Genomic DNA, 22,948 nt, shown 5'->3' with positions numbered 1-22,948 from the left:
TAACTGAAGGACTAATCGCTATTAATAGAATGGCGACTGAAGCGCTTCAATCTCAAGTCAGTATGTTTGTGTATGTGCTCAGTAAGACACAATGTAAAATATAACCAAACTAACTAGTGGAATATCAATTGAAAGCAACTTAAATCTGAGGTCACCTTAAATCAAGATCACCTGTCTTGCAGATCTATATATGTTTGAAGAAATAAAATAAAAACACTGGTAGTGCAGACTGATTTGTACCAACTCAAAGAAAGAACTGTAGGAAGACCAAAGACAGCACGATGCACCACCCCGTGTTGTGGGTCTCTGAGGCCCCTTTTCTTGTCTCAATGCAGGCACAGAACAAAGTGACACACCAGCTGGTGGACTCTTGGGATTGTCAGAGGTTATTTTCCTATACTGCTGGTTTGGTATTTTGGTGACTGACTGTGTGCCAAAGCGGGACGAATTCTTTTCTACATTTATTCTACATTTGTCAACAAGTCCATATGTGATCTTGCGCAAACCCGTCTATTTGACGTGTGAGTGATTTCCAGAACCTCTGTGATTCAAGACAGGTAGCAGGCTTTGTTGCAGGTCTTTACTTTAGTTTCATGACTTTTTGCAAGCAGCTGGTCTCTTTCTGAGTTATGATGCGGCGCTGTCAAGCTACTATCACGCCTGACGGAACAGTTCCTTAGATTTTATGAGACAAGCAACAGAATGTTGCAAACTTACCACCATAACACCAATGACTACGTGCCCATCAAATGTGTCACTTTTTGCGATGCGATGAATGTTAATTTCACCGCTCTTTGTTATGATTGCCAGCATATGTGACTAAAAGTAGAAGCTTGGATTACAACACAAAGAAGGAGAGCATTCTCTACTCGGGATGCCATTTCACAGAAATACTGCCAGAGTCTTGCTCTAAACTTCAACAGTTGCACCTCTCAAGGACAAGAGCCAGCGGCTGAATCTATCAAAGTAGACTTAACCAAATCAACTCATCTATTCTATTCCCTCCATCAACAAAGTTGCTCACCACCCGCTCATGCATTACTGTCAACTTTGTTTTTGTCTTCACAAAGGAATATCATATTGTTCACTCAATATATCCCTCATCACCATCTGTTGTTATTTTTTCGGCATTCATGTTTAATTGATTTATTTCTTTTTTGTTTTGTTTACAAACGTAATCTTTTTTAGCGTTGCACAGCTGCAAGAATAACTTCATATCACAAAGAAAGAGGAAACATGTATTCATGAACCTCTCCATTCAATACAGACAAAATCATTTTGGAGATCAGACTCTCACAAGTCCCACAGTACATCTTTCTTTATTTCAGATGAAAGCCACAACCTACCCATAGGTCTAACAACTTTCCTGTATTACATAAAGGAGCATTAGTCAATTACAAGGCACACATTGTTAAAGGTTGATTCAGTTCATCACTAAATTAAATGATCAATGAACTTGATTTATTTTAATTTTGGTATTGAGATCTTAAAGAAAACTGAATGAAAATAAAACGATAATAATAATAATAATACTGTAGAATACATATTTAACCACCCATCATCTTGATTATCAGGAGGAGGACTTACTGCTCATCGCGATCTGAAGACTAACTCTTTTTTTCAATATTCTCCTAAAAACAAAGCAAAGACTGCAAACATAACTTTTAAAATTAGATTTCTTTAAGAAATGCTTTTGAAGTTACTATATACTATGTCAGCTACGTCATTGCTAAACCTTGAACACAAACACCCTTCGTCAATGTCCTCATGTAAAATGTCCCCTGGTGGCAAAAGTGTTAGAGATACTTTACACGTTTTCTTGGAATACAACAGTGTCAACAGACTCGCAGTTATATTATGAAGTCAGCCTTTCTTTTTTCAAAACCTGACAGAGACTCACTCGGAACTAGTTAACCCGAGACCACTGACTTTGTGTGTTTGAGAGCACCAGCAGCAGGTAACACATCGCTCATACGCACGACACAAAATCATTATAACGCCAAGCAGCAGGTCAATGACCAAAGACCACGGTTGTCACTGTCAATAGTTTGCTGACAGGAAAAACGCATCGACAAAAAAAACTGTCCTTTCTTAGGGAAACACAAACATGCTTTATGTAGTGAAATAAATAGTCATTTGAAGCAGTCCTGTTGATTGCATGAGGGCTTGTGAAGTATGAGGTTGTTCTTTGTTGCAATGCTCCACATTGATTGAGCTTGACACTGGACGCAGCAACAAATACACCATTCAAATACACATCTATAGGTCCATCTAAATTATAGAGAATAGTCTGAGAGACTGTGTGTTTTTTATTATTGATTTCCTGTTTAAGTTATATCTGTTCAAAGGGACAAGTGTCATTTTTTTTGTTTGTTAATCTATGAACTGTGTTCTTGTTTTGGTTTTGTTTGCTTGCTTTTCATGAATTTTGCTATTACACTTAATCAGACGGATTCCACGTATAAAACATCTAAAGTGTAAATATACACTGTTTCAAGCCTTTCAATACTGATATAGTTTCATTAGGTACGTATTAGCACGATTTTTAATTGTAGTTAGCTTAGGTCCCCTGTCTGGTCACCTGAAATTGCAATATATGATCAACTAAAATGATGCTTATGTAGAATAAATGTGTATGGGCTGATTTAAACAGAAACACCACGTGGCACATCCTGGTCAGCCAAGTGTCTAATACGTTCTCATTCTCAGCACTTTGTCTCGCCCAATGCCGTCTTGTACCGACGCACAAGACATCAATTAGCGTCTGAATGAAATTTGACTTCGACTAAATGTTTTGCACAGACATCAGCCATGACCTTGTTCTGGGATTCAAGAATGTTTCACCATTTTGCCTGGATTTGAATAAATACTGTCTTTAGACATACAGTATTAACTGTTATACTTTTTTATAGAAATATATACAAAACATTGTCAGTGGGCTTTACTAGTTGCAGCTCCAGTGAGTCCGTGGGTCTTCGCAGAGTACATCTGCCAACTGTGAGAGCATCTGCTAACTTAAAGTCTGGATGAAATCGTACCAACGCACAGTTCACGCGCAGCACTTGCTGCTCCACCGTCAGCAGGCGAGCTGCTTTCGACCTTGGGGCAATGCGCTCCATCGTTGCGTGCGGTTCACCTCTTAATGATAAAATGAGAAAACTAGGTCGGGGATGTACATTCCCACCAGAAATGGTGGGAAGTTAACATCTTCAGCTGAGAACCAAGACTTCCAACTGGGAAATCATCTCTAAATAAATCAAATGAGTTTCACAAATAGGTGAGGAGCCTTTGGGAGGCCCAGGTTTGCTCCTGGGAGACATGAACAAGTCTGGATGATTAAATGAATGACCTGCTCCTGTATCCACTATAAACCTACTTGCGCAATCAAATGACTCCAAATTAAATGCTATTTTGTACTTTGAGTTCTTTGTAGAGTCCGATGTTGTTTTCCGTGACTGCTCATCATCTCAGCTCAAGGAGCTTTAGTCCCTGAAGAAAAAATCTGAATCACAATTAATTTGCTTCGAGACCAAGACCTTCCTACACTGATCTGAAAATTGAGTCAAAGTCATATTGTATTTAAAAGAGAACACAGTATCACAACGCATACAATAACCACTAACTAAAATTCAAAATTTTCAAAATACCTGGAACGGCACTCACACATGTTGCAAAAGAGCAAATAAGAAATATGGGGAAAGGATCACAAAGAAACAAACCATGCATTCATATTAAAAAGCAATGGCCGCCCGCCATGACACATCATTACAACTCACCAGAGTTGGGATCAGAGTTTCCGTCAGCTTCAGTCCTCTTATCGGGCGAGGCCTGCTCGTAGAAGTCGTCCTGCGCCTGCACCAGAGGGAGAGGTTGTGTGAGGAGGGTGCCACTGCCTACAGGCTCGTGGTCGCCCAGACCGCTGTCACTGCAGCTCTCCTGAGAGCCATCCGGCAGGTGAAACGTGACTCGCCGCTGCGACTAGAACCAAGAGCACAAAACAGAGCCTCTGATGTTAGCGCTCTGCTCTGCCCCCTCAAAGTTTTATCCTTCTAAACGCTGTGATTTGACACTGAGCTCGGCGAGCTCAGGCTCGACGCACTGATCAGCATTGCAGTGTGAGCTGAGCAGCCTTAAGCGGTTGTCTGAACGATGGAAAATGTATTCAACATGTTCAAGTCAGGATGGAATTGGTGAATAGGAGAGTTCATTTTCCGTTTCAGAAGGTGAGAATGATTGCGGAATAAAATGTCTATTTTTACCGCGTTATCAAATGGAAGGGGAGGCAACACATGGTGAATACAGTCACGTTTCACTGCACAACGACAACCAGTAACTGCATGCAAATTAAAAATTATGCACTGCTACAGAAATTGAGCAAGGTGAAAAGTGCAAATTGGTGAGCCTTTTATTAGCGCATGGGTAATGCATGCTGTGATTTAATATCAGCATTAATTAATAAACGCCGGGAAATTTCTTGATTTTGGTGGAGGCATATTATCATGTTTGTAAGGACTTCTCGATGGGTATTCACAGCCCAATTGTTTAGTGTGTGTTGTCAAAATCCAAGTGGCCGGAAGGGTTGCACAGAAGTCTCCCCCAGGCTGTGCTTCTCCCCACATTGTGCGCTCTCTCCAACCTGGAATTCTGTTCCCTAAATGTGTGAACACAAATTAAAGTTGCAAAGTACTCCTGTTGGATGAATGAAAAAAATGCACAAAGACTCACATACACGCACAAACCATCTTTAAAGCCATCCTGATTGAATTTCCAATTGTTAATTCCGAGTGTCTTTTCCCCTTGCTCTAATGACATTTTCCACGGGCTTTTTCATAAGTCCAGACACAAGCCTCCAGCTAACCTTTCGTGAGCACAGAGAGGTTCCCGCCACATCCTTGGTGATGACAGACAGAGACGGCTTTTACAGTAATTATTGGCAAAAGCAAAGGTCACCCAATCTGCAGTCTAATGCAAATTACCTCATTATATATTTTAGAACTGCTCCAGAAAAATGCAACATTCAATTAAGCCCAAAAAGTGTATAAAGGAAGAAAAAAAAGGGGGCGGTTAGGGAGGCAGTGGTTAGGGGGCAACGAGTAGAAATAAAAGATGGATTCAGATGTAAATGCTTTTGTTCAATTATCATGAGGGATGAATGATTTAGAATAGACAGAGAGAAAGACAGATAGATAGATGGGTAGATGGATCGATAGGTTGATAGACAAAGCTCTTAATCTGCACCTCACATCCTACAAAACCTTTCTGATGTCAGTCCTTACACGCCCAGCGGTGTTGAAATGACACATATAATACTCAGATTATAGACACGATGAATTGAAATGACAAAAACGATTTTTTTTTCAAAGGCCCGGGCAATGACATTTATGTGTATTGCATGTCGTTAATGCTGAGTCATGGTGGATTTAACTTTTATACTTATTTTTATCCTAGCTATATATATATATATATATATATATGCCCTTCTAAACGGACATTTTGTTGCAAACAAGTCCAGTATATTCCCAGAATTGCTTCACATTGACAGTCTCCAAGGACAACTGAAAGCGCAGAATGAAGAACAATTAAATTTAAAGGTCCTGTAAAACAGTATAAATCTGGATAAATGTCACCGGTAATAATTATAAAGGGGCAGATGATCAGATCTGGCATTTTCAGATGAAGATGACATAACGGGTGGGGGGGTTGGGGATGTGGGGGGGCTCTAACGGGGCTCTCTCTTTTGTTTGTCCGTGTGACAGCTAAAGTATCCTCAGTAGGAGATATATTATCATCTTCACCTAAGGTGAGGCGTGCTATGTGTTAAAAATATTTGATGGGTTAAGCCAATGGGGGAGGCAAAAATTCAGACTTTATATTTTTGGGGAATCTGCAGTTAATTAATGGTGGCTTCTAATGTTTCTCTTCCTGCTGATGCTAAAGGATGTGGCCTTGGGCAAGCTAACCGTCTCTTTTTTTGGGGGCCGTCCTCGAAGTGTTAAGCAAGCTATACTGACAATGGCAGCTTTTAGACAAATTATTTCCAGAGTTAAAGAGGCAACTGTTTATTTGTACATACAAATACTATGAATGGTGTTTATCTGAATAGCAAACTTGGATTAGTGTGTTGCCTGATTTGAAGAAAGTGTATTGTAAACATGGTGTTTATCCACTAAAGTGTGTAGGCTGTAAGATTTGGACTGATGTACAATTTATGTAAGCTTTTCTAAAAAAGGTTCATGACACCATGTAGAGTACCGTATTTTTTGCACTATAGGGTGCACTTAAAAGCCTTTAATTTTCTCAAAAAACGACAGTGCCCCTTATAATTCGAAGCGCCTTATGGATTAATCCTGGTTTTGCTTACTGGCGATTTTGTGTGGTTCAATACGCGCCTTATAGTCCGGTGCGCTTTATATATGAAAAAAAGATACAAAATAGACTATCTATTGACAGTGCGCCCTAAAGTGCAAAAAATGTCCACCAGTATGAAGATTTTCACTTAAAAATCCATCCATACTGTACAAGCCAAAATTATACAATTATTTAGATGTATTTGCTAAATATTGTTTCATAGGCTTTTATAATAAACCCTAGTTTTGCATAAATGATCTTGGTCCCTGTGTTGTCTGTTTGTGTTTGAACATGAGTTTTTTTTGTGCGTTGCAGCATGTTTGAAGATATATGTATTTCCCGCTTGCTGACAGTCACAAGTAATATTAGCATAACACCCGCTTAAACTATCCCTGCTGCCAGTTTACAAGATATTATGGCTTATCACTGCTGCTAACCCTTATTATATGCTTGTTTTTATAATTTGCCTGACCAAACACACTTAAACAAACACTAAGCAGAATTGCAGCACTTCTACTTCTGCGAGGGTTTAAATTCCAGCAAGGCTGCAGGATTCTACAGAATGGCGTTTGCCCTTGGCTCTTCATAGAAAGGATACCAAACGTAGCAAACTGAAGGTAACATCTGACAGGAGACCATCACGATTTTAGTTCCAAATGGGGCAGTACACGCAATGAGTATTAGTATCATTATCACTATTAGTTTTAGGAAAAGTAAATAGCAATGTCATGTATTAATCAAATGTCCATCAGTTATTTTCATCCAGCTTGCATTTTAACGACTTTTTTGATCAAACATAGAACAATCACCTAGGTGTAAATCTTCTGTCAACACGGTTGAAAATCACTATCACTGGGTGAAATACACTGAATCAATGTGCAGTAAAGACTCAATCCCGCAGAACAGAAAGCTGATACAACTTTGGTTTTGTGCGACAGAAAACAAATAGGAATAGGAATTATGAGCGCTCCCTTGCTCCCTCTCTGCTTCTCTTTCTCCTCCTGAGTGTGGCCATATGGAGCACAGTGTGTAAGTCAAAAACAACTTCTGCAGTGCATTGTTTCCCTCGTGAAGTCAATATAACACTACATTTCTATCAGGCAGACATTCAATGAGCGGAAGCATGCACTGAGCAGACACGTGCACGGACACATACACACACACACTATAATGCAACCCCATCACCCCCACAAATAATCTCATCCAACAGCAGTCTGACACCTGCGGTGAGAGAACACTTCCCACGAGTCCGTTCTCACAATCAGACCACTGAGGGGGATCAGTCAACCAGGAAAACAAAACTCACAAAGATATCTCTTAGTTTTCTCTGTCTTGCTCGTTCTCTTACCCTTGGACACCAAAGGTGCTGTGCCATCTACTGGCCACCTTTGAAAATACATTTTCTTTTCATTTTTTTAAATCAATAAAGGCCGCACGGACATGATTGTCGTCTCTGTTCCACATGGTCATGCTGATTGATTTTTTTCTTTTCCCTGTCTATCTTGCAACTTTGCACTATTATTACTGTACTCCAACACTGGCTGAAACAACAGAATGGCAAAGATGAGTACTGTTAGATTCTTTTAAAACCTATATAAAATAATATATATCCCAGTCTTGATCTTTCCTCATGTTTTGGGTGTCGCACTATATTCCCTGCAGCCTTTCTGCACAACCCTGACAGGCTGTAACATTCCATAAAACATCAAATCAAGTAAAACATTAGCAGATGACAGACACCGACATAACATCCAAACATTCCTTTGGGAGGAAGTGCATCACATCTCAGTCAGACGGGGCTCTTTTTTCCATGACATTGACACCCTCAAAAACTAGCTTTTCAGACTGCTTAAAAAAGAAGAAAGAGACCAAGATAAAAAGAGTTCCCAGACTTGTTTCTGTAAGCAACTCTTAAATAAAAAGTGACAAATAAATCAAAATCTCCCCCGTCTTTGATTCTGCCTCTTATATTGACGTAGTCTGCTCCTGCTGCCTCTCCAGAGCCGAAGTCAGCTGCCTTCTGCTTTTCATCATTAAATCATAGCGAGGCAGTTCAGAGAAACATCTGCATTCTGCCACATCCACAATGAAGCTCAATCAGTCACTCCCTCGTCTTTGGTTAACCACAAATTTACACATCGAAAACACAAAGACAAACATACATAAATCTAAGTCACATCTGACCCATTTCTCAAATCACAAGCTTGGGAGAGTGGACGTGTTCTCTCCTGTGTGTGTGTGTGTGTGTGTGTGTAGTGTTTAACGGCCGTGTGCTGTGTGTTTGTCATTTCCATAACACTTGCTTAGCATGTGATTACCAACACAGTCCATCATTTTGACTCTTTCTGGGCTAAATTATCGTGTGCAGATTTATGGATACAGCATACAGTATGCATGTTTATTTATTTATCCTTCAACCATTTATTGTCGAACCAGCATAGAAGTAATTCATCCTCACAAAAAAGGATGTATGGTGTGGAGTGGTGTGCTCGTCACCAGAAATGGCATTTTCAACCGCATGCAATTTTCTGTGAGCCAAGTCCTCTTAGTCCAATTTGTTTTATTTTGATCCGTATACACCAACCCCATTAAATCCATCACGTCCTACTATAACACATCGAGCACTTGTTCCTTCTTTTTCTTGGTCACTTTCATGGATACTTGGATTTTTGCCTATTTTGCACTAGTCATACATTTAAATGACAGCAGTGTAAAAAAACGATAAAACAAAAATGGTATATATGGTATGTATGTTTTAAATATCATTGATCGAGTTATTAAAACATCAACAATCAAAATGTCATGTCATCTTGTCAACTTGCTTCAACAGAATGAAAAGAAGACCGTCAACATCATTCAACATGCTGGACTTGTGATACAATGTCTTTAAATGGGTTTCTCCTTCATCTAATTGCCATTAAAAATAGAGTTGAGGAATATCTCACAGAATATAACTTTAAAGGGAAACAATTTTGTTAAATATTGTGTACTATACACATTTGCTGAAATCCAAGATGCTTGTTAAAAGGTTATGATTACAGCAACATACATGCTGGAATAAGGATAAAAACGTACACGCAGTGGCTTTGAAGTAAGCATAGGAAAGTGACTACTTGGTAGAATACAAAAAGCTTAAGGAACCAAACTTGTAGGATTTCCTCCACAGTATAGCTCTTCCAGTATCTGACGTTAGGCCTAAGATGCAACTAACAGGCAGAGGGATGGTTGCGCTAACCTAGACAGACACCATGAAATTAATGTCTTGCCTTAGATAAGCATGTCAAACGTACGTAGCTGACCTAAAGACGGTCGAATCTTCTCTGCGAAGGAGCAAAAAAAACACTAAACTAAACAGAAGTTACCTGAACAGACTTCTTCAGAAAGATGAAAACTCAATGTATAATTTATGTCATCTAACACCACCTGAGCTAAATCTGTACATCATAGGCTCACTCATTTTCTCTCTCTCTCGCCACCCTGCAGTGACCCCCCCCCCTCTTCCCTCTCTATTTCTGTCCCTCTCTCCCTCCACCTCCCTCGCTCTCTTCATCCCTACTTTGGCGTGCTGTTAAATAACCTGACTTGGCTGAGTGAGAACTGTTAGACAGGAGCAGTTCAACCGGCTTCCCTCGGTGCCTTAAGCAGAGCTGAAGAAACCTGTGCAACTGCCACAGAGCATTAGCTACAAAGTTAACCACCACTGACTCGCTGATCGGTTCTTCCCTACGCAGACATCCACTGCCATAAAATGAGGCAGAGGAATTCTTCTCTGTGTATGTCTCCTGAATCGGGATGAAGGATTTGACACTCAGAGACAGTTAACTACAGAGCGGAGCCGGCTAGGCCCTGAGCACTGAATGAGCGAGGCTTGATGTGTTTATGATTTACAGTCAATGTGATCTCAGTGCTGCGCTCACAATGGAGTCACTGCTCTGAGTTACTGTGGAGAGTGTTTTCCTCTTTTATTTGCTCACCACAAATGGGTGTGAGACATGCCGGTGTGTCACTGCGCTGTTCAAAGGAATTCTAAATGTTTAGGTACGGTAAGGTAAAGCCAGTACAAAGCATTTATTCTGCTTTCAAACCGTACACAAAAACCAAAGCATAATCACAGTGTACTTACATAATAACCTACGACCCTATTAGCTGCCATTAAATCCTATTTGCGATTCAATTACACCAAACTGGTACAGACGCATGCATTTGTTTAGTTGGATCCCTGTTTATCCTGTGGAAATTATAGTTATTTACACAGCCCATGATTATTCAGCTTTGAGAGATCAAATGTAAATCAATGCAGCAGGAAGATCTGGTTGACTCCGTCAATCTAATTTCTTGATTTCTTTCCACCCTATTGTTTGTTTTGAGAACAGAAAACAAACAGATGCATGATTTTCTTTATTTTGAGGACAACGGCTGAAAGATAGAACGGACTATTATGATCTTTGAATGGACAGTCTTCTTACAGAATTACATTTTTATCAAATTGAGCAACCGGTTAGCTGTTAAGTATAAATTGCACAGGATATGACAGCTCCCCAACCTTTAAATCAGAGATTAAAAATGAGCTGTAGTCAGTTAAATATGCATTGTTAACATTGTAAATAATTAGCACTCTACCTACATAATTCATGCATTACTTGACTTATTGGAGCTGCATTGTCACATCTGCATAGGCACTAAGCAATGTGACTGGTAAATCAGCTTTATCAAAAATCTAACCAGTTCATAGCTGTAGACTTCTTCATCTTACATCTCATTATACTTTCCTTTCTTTTTGCATATCACTATTAACAATACATTTGATTTTATTCATTTATTGTCTAGCTGGAAATAAGTTATCATGAGGGTGTTAAAGTAATAAACGCAACTAATCCACATGTGAAATTTACATGCTTTTACATTATCGCAATCTCGTTAAAAGCTGAATCCAACTGGGTGGAAAATTAGCGAAGTGCTATAAAGTGCTAAAACCTAATGACATGAGCGACAACTGATTAAGCTGCAGTTTAAGAGTATCTGTAGGCACACTAGCTGCTGTTTAAAGACAATGAAACTATAAAAGCAGTGTACAGCAATATCTCTCACTTCTTTAAGCAGCAATCCAAAGTTATTGCCTGCGCTTCATGGAAAAGGCTTTGTTAAATTGTCCACATTCCACTGTACTAGAAAAGAAACTCAAATATTATAAGAATGACATTTTTGCAACTTGTAACGTCCTCCAAAAGCAGCAGATGTTCAAGCCACTTGATAATGAGAATAAACTGATACCAGAAGTGATGTATGACGCACCGCGGCGAGGTGTTGACAGTGCGACCAAACATCACTGTCGACAATGTGCATTTACTGTACGTGCTGTTCAGCCGCTACGCCGTGAAACACACCAGACATACTTATACAAAGACATGAAACGCCTGCTGGAGGGCTTTGCAAAATGCCAAAATAGGATCTTTTCTTAGTTTCACAAGAGTTTGAAGTAAATCATTTACATGTACAGGTATACACATGCGTTCACATAATTATATTCAGAGTTAGCATATCATTACTTGCAAATCATAGTATACAGTAAATATAGAGTAGGGCCAGTATAATTCGGTATCTCAACACAGCACACATGTACATATGTCTGTGTTGTATATGACCTGTAGTTAAAGAAAGGAAGGTTGACAATTGTCTGGGGCGGAATGAACTATTATTTTCCAACCACAATCAGCGAAATAGGTGTTTGTTGTTTTGCGTGCACACAATAAATACACTAAATAAATACCTGTGGGTACGTTTTCCACAAAAGGTATATTTTACTGTTGATTGTGCAGACAACAATATCCGCAGAAACATGTATATCAATCTGTAGTGTATGCTGTATGGTAAACATGTATATCAATCTATAGTGCATGCTGTATGGTAAAGAATTCCTTTCTGTAGACATGCAAAGCTGCTGCATACTAAATACCCATCATAGCACACTACATTAGATTGTAAAACATCCAGGGTATATAAACACACCTGCTGTTTTGCCATTTCACCCATCAGGAAATTAATTAAAACTTTTTTGGGGGGGTTACAATGAGAGATTGCAATAAATGTTATGGTCAATGATCTTACCAACAATTATTTCTGATGCAACTAATCATCTGGGAAATAAGAATCACCCAGACCTTTTCCCATTTGTTTTGTTGCCAAGCAGAAAGCAATTCCCCTCCAACAGTTTGCAGTGAAAGCAAGGCGCCAGCGTAATATATAGTGGTGGATGGTGTGTCGCAGTGCATAATTTGTTTTTGTTTGTATGTGATCGCCTGCCTGTTTGCATTCGGGGGGATTGTGACGGGAGAGGAACACTTCTCCGTGTGTGTGGTTTTTTTTCACTGCTAGAAAACCATTCAGCCAAAATGTAGACCAAAGTATTATGCGTACAGTATCTAAGTGGCAACTTTCAGAATTGACCAAATTCTAGTAATGTTATTTCTATTACTAATACTAATAATGTTACTATTACTGTTAACGACCCACAAGAGACTTTCAAACATTTAGGTTTCTCTGTTATGTTGATGCCTCTTGTCAGGAACAAGCCCCTGAGGCCATGAGCATCACCTGAGCTACAATTACAGCTACAATTACGTTAAAACATCCACACCCGGCTCAGAAACACAGCTAGAAAAGAACAGTAGCACTCTATCTGTTTTTATTTAGATTTTACCACAGGACCTGATGTAACCAACGTGATGCCTGAAATGGAAGTCTTGTTTACCTTGACACCCTATTCTTTGTACTATTTTATTCTCTTTTCATCTGGATGGGTCTCTTGTGTAGACGTCACTGGTTTGATTGCTTACCTGGGATGCTGCTTTCTTGTTTGACAGTTAGCTTTAAATATAATATAACATTTTCCCTGGTGCAAGCATTCTCTCCTGGCCACTGTGTGTATCATTACCATCAAGGGCCCCCAAAACACACGACAGCAATGTCAAATTTGTCTCATGCTCCATTGAATTGTGGACAACTTTTAATGAAAAGCCTCATCAAAGCAGATGACTCCAGTGCATCAATAACATCACTAAATACATGTCAGTTATATTCTCTTTTCGCACAACACTGCCCTGGACACTGGGGTTTTCAAAGACTCCGGGAGAACTGTGTGAAATGGATAAGGGATGCGCTGCATCAGACTCACTTTGATCTTTCCGCCCATTACCCATCTTTCCATTCTGTCTCCGCCTTTGGTCACTTTCCTCTTTCCCTATGCACTTCTCTTGTGGCTCGCTCAGCCGCAGCTTCTGTCGTCAAAGTACTTACAGCAACAGCCAGAGGCGGGATGCGCTGATTTCCCTCAGCGGGTGAGAGGCTTACTTTTGAGGGCTGTGCCTTTTATGCTGTTGGGTCGGGTTGTGCGGATTGATTGATGTACTCAACTGCTAATCTTCTCTTGACATCAACCACATGGGCAGACTTATCTATATAGGCTTTTTGAGTTTTAGGTTATCTTCAGTTATAAATCACCTTTCATTGATTTCATCTAAATCTTTTAAATTGAGTTAAGGGTGGAAGCTCGCTTGATCGTGGCTTTGATGGGTGAAGTCTGATGGTTACAGTAAGGGTGAGACGAGCCGGGCAGGGACGAGCGCGGGATCGCATTAATCCGCAGTGTCAGTGAAGCTTTGTGAAGATGACAGATCATCGGTGTGGAGCCTTGCTCCATCTACGAAGCCGTCAACTAAACAGCCTACCCAACGCTTTTTGCCCAGTGGTCAACATGTCAGCAGAACTGGCAAAGACTGGCTGTCCGTCTGTCTGGAAGGTTATAAATAACCGATGATGACTAAATAATTCAATAAATGCCAAAACATTAGAGGAGAATTGCCCGTATTTCTAAAAAGGTTTCTGCATGTGAATATTTTACGTTTATACCTGCTATCCAACAACAAATATCATCATTGTGCAACACAATGTAGTTTATGTCTGGACATTTTTCCCTGTTTGGACAGAAGTGAAATCAAATGCATGGTTACAATATGGATTGTGACATAAATGTAAATACACCGTTGGGACTGCAAATTCAAAAATCGATATATCTTGACAATAAATCAATTTTAAAGGGGATTTGGGCAATGCGAATGGCATTACATGCTGCAGTGTCACACACTATATACAGAAACTGAATCATTGTCACATTCATGTATAAAGCATTCAAAAACGTTGCATCTTGGTATCAAAATTGTGGACAATCCCAGGGCAAAAATATAATAACTCAACAAGTCATTTTATACTTCATGCTTTTGGAAGGTGTAATGGAAAAGGAATCAAAGCCTAATCAAGGAAAGGCGAGCAGTTATCCCTCAGTTATAGTCAAAAATCTGATGCTGTTAAAAAAAAACGTTTTACTGTGACTGAAAAGATATTCGATATCAGATTAACAAAGTTAAAGGACCCATTAAAAAAATGTCACTTAATGCTAAGAAATCCCACAATCAGACACAGAATTATTGGTTAAGGCTGCAGGCCGCTCGTGCTTAACCATAATAATAATATATAGTTGTCATTCCTTCTCAGTATGGCACATAGATGTGCTTACCAAGCTAGGAATATACAATAATGTTCATAGTTGAATTATATCCTAGTAATAAACGGCAGTTACATAAGCTGTAACACAAGCTCAACTGGTTTTGCAAAGACGGGCACTTGTGTTCCCCATCAAAACTAAATGGCAAAGAATCAGAACAACCGGCATATACGGGTTTGTAAATGTGCATGTGCTCACTTGGCTCTCTCTTCTAACCTGCCGAATAACGTTGCAACTGGAACAAAGCACTGCCATCTTAAAAAAGTGATGTATATTGCTTATCCCTCTCACCATCCCTTGTTACCAATTCATGACAGCAAAGGAAGAATGACAATATTAGTGGAAATATGAGAGAGAGAGAGATGTTAAAGTCAAGATATTGGTTTAAAGAGAGCTGCAATATTCAAACAATCTTTCACAAGAGCTGACTCGGATGGCTCACTGGCAGCGTGTAAACAAACTTGCCTGTATCACCATGAATCTCATAACCCGTCTTGGCCCTGTAGCATTTTCTCAGCCTCCCCCACAAGTCCAGTGGCTTATCACATAAACGATTATTGACTGCTTTGCAAGCCGTCAATACCATCAGTGCAGTTTAACATATGGTAAGCCGAGCAACTTCATCATAGTAAGCCAGTAGAGGAAGGAAGCCGAAAGGCTGAGAGGCTACACCAGGATCTACAATGAGATTAAAAGAGTCTGAAGTGGCGTTCTCTGCAGAACTGTGCTTTCCTTAAATCTGAATGTGGGTTACTGGGGATTAGCGTAAATGTTAATTATCTGACTGAGAGTATTGTGTGGAAAGGGTACGTATTGAACTCACCGTGGACTCCTGCATATGTCTTTTAAGAAACTTTGAAGGTAAAAGAAAGGGCAGAGCGCTCCAGTATCAGTGGTGAACTGCTACAAAACATAACTCACGTAACACAGCAGTGTGATGGTGCAACGTATTGGTATATAAAACGGTGCCTCAGGTCTTGCAGCTGAGCCAAAACAACTTAATGGATTAATTGCGAACCAACAGAGATAATTAGGCCTTTGGGGTTGTATGATCCCACCCAACGTCGACTGTTGCCTCAGAACTGTGATGTAGTGCGTTCCTGCTGTGTAATCGAGATAATTAGCAAGAATGTTGTGTCACTGTCCAAAGATTAGCAAAGGGAAAGGCCAAAAAAGCTCATTAAAGTGGTTTCATCCATGCACGATAGGATGTATTCATTGACAGGGATCTTGTCTTATTTTCTTAACCTTGTTTGTGTCCTTGAAGTGAGGGATGCAAAGACGAGCTATTTTGTTTTTTCATCACATGACATGCATCGCTCTCTTCAATGGTACCACAGAAACAGACGGTCTGGTCTAGCTTTTAACTCAACACAAACACTCTGCGGTGCAATCATTTCTTCCTGTGAACAATTTGCATCACTATCATATATTTGTTTCCCCTCAGGAGGAATTTCCACAGACAGTTAGCTGTTAGCTGAAACTTACCGAGCCAGGGCTTCAGTTGTTTACTGGGCTCTTATTATTGGATGCCAAGGTGTCCTTCTGTGAGGGTGACAGGCGCTGAGTAGTAGGCCAAATTGATTGGTCTGCTCTTGCCCACCAAAAGGACCTGAACTCAATTTGCTTGTGATGGCTTCAATTTCCTGGCTGGACAGAATCCCCCCCACTCCTCTCCCTTGCTCTAGCTCTCTCAGCATCCTTCCTCGCTCAAGAGCTGTCATTTAATTTCATTACTCAACAGGGGAGGTTCATGCCCTGTCACATTTGTCTGTCTTCCGTCCCTCGCTCTGTTCATGTGAACCCTGCTGAGAGCTACAGGAAAGACGGGCTTGTTTTTTTTTTAAGACGATGCTTCATTTATCACTTTCTGCCAAAACAAAGTGCGGTTAACTACTTCCTTGCTTGAACCTCTTTTACCATCCAGATAAAGGATGTGAGTGGGGCTTCTTTTTTTTTCTTCTTTTCTTTCTTAAGATGAAAGCAGACATGCCACCTGTCTTCATTTGGGTGTGATGTGCAAGTGTGGTGGATAGACATGTTACAGCCATGTCCGTGTCACCACCTCTGCCAGGGTTTAGCTGGCTGTCATTAAAAGGTTGGACTAATTTGGTGCTTGTTTTAAAAAGTTTATATCCATCCACAACATTTCACAGGAGCAAAGACACAATTTCATTCTCCCACCATACTGTTGCAACATATTGTAAACTAATTTCAGATGCACATAATTCCCCCGCACGGACAACTGCTGATTAGAAACGAAAAAAGAACAGGATCTAACACTGGAGTCAAGCATAAAGGTCTTTGAAGTGATTACCTTACATGTTTTGGCCTTGCTTTTGTTGCCTTAAGATGAACACGCGCTACTCAGCATATGCCAGCTTATGTCAAGATGAAAGATTTTACAAGCCATTATCAGAAACCCACAGATTGTAGTGAGGGTATTAGCTGACCTGAGAATTGTGCCACAACTGCAAAGATCTTTGTCTGATTTCAGACCGTGGATGTGGATGGGGGAGGGGGGGGGGGGGGGGGTGTCAAGCGTATCAGCACTTTCAGATGATCTAGATGATGCTAAGGGTTGTCAAAATGTGAGGTCCTAAAGAGGAATCATCACATGCAGTCCGGTGTAACAAGAACATATCTTAAAATGTTGCCTTGATTTAATTATTTCCACCCTCTCATAAAAGTGCTTTATAATCACAAACAGGCAGAATATTCTTTTAGGATTAAAAAACAAGCTGAGAGGAGCGTGCAACATGCTCCAGATCCAACCTCTATAATTCTCTCCTGCTTTTACTCCTATTTGTCTCAGCGGATATGCTCTCTTCTGGGTGTATTTACCAGCGGTTTTACAAGCTTTTACCTCCAGGAAACAAGCGCCTGATCTGGCTCATGTTTTACAATGATTCATCTCGCTCAGTATTAACCACGAGGCATAAATGTGATGCAACGAAATTAGGGCTGCTCAGCCAGACAAATAAGCTGGGGAATTTCAAACCTATGCCTTTTTTTTTTAACTTAGCCTTGTGAGGAATTGCATTTTTTGTTATATCAAGACAGATTTCTTAAAGTTGGTTTTCATGTTGTAGCTGTTGTTTTTCCATTTTTTTCATCTTTCGTCCTTTTTTTTAAAGGGCGCATAGTACAAAGATACACCTTGCCTCAGTATTAGAGGTTTTAGTGTACAGTAGGGTATCTCGTTATACTTGACCCTCCAACAGATCATCTGGGTTTCTACAGTGCAAATGACTACTTACTAGGCTTCAGACTATGACTTCTCCTAAATGTGTCTTGTTGATTTTGTCTAAAGCCTAAATGGTACTGTGATAAAATACACATGTTTCTGTTCACATTGGATCACATATACAATATTACAACCCAAGGTCAGTTTTTAACCTCACGATAAGCTATTGGGCAATGCGCTTGAGCTCACAGATTGTACCACCAGTTCAGGAATATGGCGTCTGACGGGCTGACAAAGATGGTCAGTGGCCGGCTCACAAGAACAAAAGCTGTTGTTAACACATAAAAGCATTTAACACAATTTAAACTTGATCTTAATCTTTGACCTGAAGCAAACAATTCGAAACCAAATTGGCTGAGTTTGATTGGCAATGTCGTTGTAAAATCAAATCGGAGTGAATATATGAAACACACCATTCTTACCATTAAAAGTAAGGCCTGTAAAACATCAGCACGAATCAATTCTCATCCACACACAAGGGCTGATCCATATATTGATCATTCATTTCATAAGGAGCCTTAAATCCGTTGAGCTGTTTGCTCAGTTAAAGCAACAAGAGTCTGCACAGACATGGCATGGCCCGCATTTGCTTGCAGTGTCTGTTCTGGCTCTCTTCAAGAGAATCAAAAAGCCCTAGAGGGACAAAGCCAGAAGCTTAGCCATTGTATGAGGGTTACAAGGGAGAAAGCCCCCTGTGAGTGCACTGAAGGGAGAGAGCAAGCTGGACACTGACGGGTCCACTTAGCGCCGAAGGATACTGGACATGCACAGAAATTGCACTGAAATGTAGAAGAATCTTCTGTCGTCCTTTGCTTCCCTATATCCATATTTCCCAAATGGCCACATTATAATTTTCATTATCTAATCGATCCCAACATCAACCGGAGGCAGAGACTGATGGGATTTCTTTCTGTGACCCTGAGATTATGTAAGGGATAAAAGTGATTTCCTGTTCACTAATATCACTCCGTTATTATCTTTTTATGAAACCATTTCTCCAAATATTAAACTCTGACTAATTGTACCACAGTTAAAGTAGATTACAAAGGTTGGAATAGTATACTATAGTATAGTGTGTAGCCAAATGAAACTATAAATACATCCGACTCCAAATCATTTACATTTCATCAATCTTATCAACCTTATAACCATTAGATTTTCAGTGAAAAAAAAAGAATTTTATTATCTCTTGGAAAAAAAGTGATTTAATGCAGTAATGCTTTTTTTCAATACTAAATCAACAAATGAAAATATCATCCAGTACTATGAAATAGATAATAGAACTCTAGTTAAAGATATTTATAAAAAAAGGTTGCATTAACTAATTATATTGATAATTGATAATCAAGAGAATTTTTAAACTTAGTATGTATGTATCAAGATTGATATTTTTGTTTGAATATATCTTTTAAAATTGTGTTTTGAGGACCCATTATTACCATATTTGAAGAAACTCCTAAATATCATTATATTTGAAAAAATCCATTGTGGCATCAGTAAATGACGCATTATATATCCTAAGACTATAGACTGTGGTTAATACTAAGATAGAAAATGATTAGCAGATCTCCTCAGTAGATCTACTTCAGTACATGGACTCAAACTCAATTAAATGTTTTGCTTTTTTAAGGTTAACTATATGAGTGGTACAGGTTAAAGCTTTGCAAAAAAACACTTTGTGAGCCTCAAACATGATCTAGTGGCTGGAGTCTCCAAGTTGGTGTAAGACAAGAAGCAATAAAGATAGAAATCCACGTTCAGATGGGTTCAGATGACTTTTCCTGAGACATGATACTGGAGCGCCGTCTCTACAGCACCAAGCCGGTTCCCTGCTCCTGTCTCTATCTGAAGGGTAGTGATGTGTATAATGCATCTCACCCTGGCAGGTTCAGTGGTTGATGGAAATGACTGAGGTAAAGAAAAAGTAAAAAGTAAAAGTGCATTCTAGCAGAAGATGGCTTGATCACTTCGAAAAGGTGGTCTGACCTTGGCAAGTAACTTGCAAAGAGGCTCAGTATGTGTGGGTCAAGAGCCCCCAAGACTGGTTACTGCATCCCAGAATGACAGTTTATGATCATCAGAAGAGTCGAGGTAAAGACACATAAACAGTATGTATATACAGATATATATATGCATAGATATACAGCATATGCTGTATATTGATTTTCTGTCGTAGAGCTGTTGTAAAGCAGCCAGTCATATTGTGTTCTAAAAGAAGATAGATTGTAGTGCGCACCCAGCTGGGCCAAACAGATAAATCAATTGAAGTGACCTGATCTGACATGTAGCCACATTCTCCAACAGGCTTAATATGAGAACACACATCTACTGTATGAGACTCGTACCCAACTCCTCTCGCAACGTGGAACCTTTTTTTCCCCACAGACTGTAATTAAGAGAAAGGTTGATAATGGTTCAAGAGGACAAGCCTTCATTTCACCAGAGCAAACTGTTGATAAAATCTCTTCTTTGTTTGAGCGGATGAAGATTTTTAATCAGAATATGAACAAAAAAGCTATTTAGGTTCCTGACCTGCAAGTTATTTCAGCATGCTTTGAAAATGGAATTATGAAAGGGATTATTCCAGTTAAGATTTCTTTTTGAACAAAGTCTATAATCTGATGAGCGTCACATAATTCAATTATCACGTATTAAAATAACTATTTGTAAATTTGTCTTTCTCTCTTTCTGTCCGTCAGTCAGCGAATGTTTTCTGTGTGTTGAGGCTGTGTAGATTTTCAATAATTGAACAAGAGCAGCTTTTGATCATACTGAATCCTTGCAATATATGGCTTTTAAACTACATAGTAACCTGCAAAGATCAGAATCTGCCATCCTACACATATGCATTATAGTTTAGGTGTTTTTTGACAAGAGTACGTAGAGAAAACTAAAACATCACATGTAACTTACTTAATACTGAGTTGATCAAAGAAACACTCATGTTATATCACTAATCGAAAGTTACTCTTCACGATTTACCTTCTGTTTTGGTTATTGTATAATATGTCAGCCATATGCAGCACAGTGAAAACCCACTTATTATTCAATATCATTGCACTGACAAAAATGAAATACACCCTATCCACCATCCTATAAAATGTAAAAATGGTTTATTTAAAATGTTCAAACCTGAAGAATACTGTAGATAGACAATGCTGTGGCACTTCTATATTGGTTACATCAAGAGGCCATTTTCGTTTTCACTGTTAATTATATATGAATATATACAGTATAATGTCAGCCCGAGTGGGAAACATCAAATGTGCTACTAAATAAAAATATTTCAATGAATATATTACCACGATGAATTCGCACTTTTAAAATATTTGGAAAAAAGACATTTAATGTATGAAAAAAACAAAAATCAAACATTGACCTAAAGGATTGGCCTAAAAAATAAATGATTTCTGGGCAGAGGAAATCCTTACTTTGCAGTGTAGAGGACCACTCGGGTTTTCATTCTTCACTAATCAGTTGCTTTCAGTTTGAGGGTCACTCAAACTGAAAATCCTCTCACTGCTTCAGTCTCCAAAAATTCTTCCATATCATAAGATCTAGTGCCAACACATCAAAGAGATTTTTTGAAAAGCTGTCTTCCAGGCAGTGCTGTTTCAAACTGTATCACCAATGAAGATACTAATAGATTTACATTCAACCTTAATATGACAAGAGCACATAGAAAACTCACCCAAGGTGATCACAATCCAAGGCAAAACTGATACGGCTAATTAATGCGTATCCAGAGAGGTCTTGGTCTTTAATCATCTCAAGTATGCGCTCTCTTTTATCAAACCACAGAGGGAGTAAAATAGTACGGCTCTTCAAATACTATTTATCTCAAGTACATAAAAAAATACATTTCATTTTAAATGATTTGTCTTGGGAAATAATGTTGTACTTAAATCAAATGGTACAGCTGCAAACAGTGATCTCTGAAACATTAGTTTGATGGGCTCTTTTTCTGTATTCAATATCCAATTATATAATCAGTATCGGTATTAAGAAAACAGATTTTCAACGAGAGAAAGGGAAAAGAATGCATACAAAATGTAACAAAGAAGAGAGACAACAAAAAGGGGCGACTAATGGAGAATAAAGGAGAAGCATGTACAGAGACAGGTAAGTTGTATACGAGAAAAATCCTTTGTTTTCCAGTATCGCTTGGCTATCATGATAACCCTTCACTGCAGCTGTCAGCTTATAAAGTTCAGCATGCAGGGAGAGAGATACAAAGACACACACTCCAACAGTCTATCAATACTTCCCTGTCTCTCAGTCTCTGTCTCTTTCTATCTCCGTCTCTCTCAATTCGGTTCAGTTTGAATCGGCCTCTTTGCATGACAGGGAAAGTGTACACTGCAAAGGATCAAGACAAACAACGGAGACATTCGCAAATGATGGATCCTAATAAGTAATGAAACATATCCTGTCAATATAAATCATATGATATAGATGCATCCGTTGTATTTCATGAGTAGTGCTTGTTTCAGTGTAAAACGACACAGAACAATAGTAGGGATGTTAAAAAAACATTCTTAAAATCAGTGCTATTTAGAAACAAACTCTGCATTTCCATTTTTTTCCAGTTAACACTTACACCTACACGTGAGGAAAAATGGGTTTGAACACTATACGTGCCTTCTATGTGTTTTTCACAAGGCACGGATGTGTAAATGTGTTCGTTTCCATGGCAAATTAAACAACATGTTATTTCTTGGTCAGTATTGTATTTCTGTGGTCTCACCTTGTAATGGCAAGCCCATCACTCTGTGTCTCTCCTGCTCAATCTGTCT

At 39.2% G+C, this 22,948-nt stretch overlaps 1 protein-coding gene across 5 annotated transcripts in view; it reads right to left on the bottom strand.

Annotated features, from left to right (window-relative positions):
* Positions 1–22,948, bottom strand: part of LOC119226434 (protocadherin-9) — a 159,529-nt gene that overhangs the window by 42,004 nt on the left and 94,577 nt on the right. For 3 of the 5 annotated variants that reach the window (XM_037484432.2, XM_037484416.2, XM_037484423.2), the window contains one exon: positions 3,777–3,978. In XM_037484432.2, the coding sequence (XP_037340329.2) occupies positions 3,777–3,978 (202 nt within the window). The remainder of the gene's footprint in view (positions 1–3,776; positions 3,979–22,948) is intronic. The other 2 variants (XM_037484440.2, XM_037484450.2) reach the window with 1 other exon arrangement.

The sequence above is a fragment of the Pungitius pungitius genome, chromosome 4, assembly GCF_949316345.1.
Source record: "Pungitius pungitius chromosome 4, fPunPun2.1, whole genome shotgun sequence".
In the NCBI taxonomy this organism is placed as follows: domain Eukaryota; kingdom Metazoa; phylum Chordata; class Actinopteri; order Perciformes; family Gasterosteidae; genus Pungitius; species Pungitius pungitius.
This window is presented reverse-complemented; position numbering and strand designations above follow the sequence as displayed.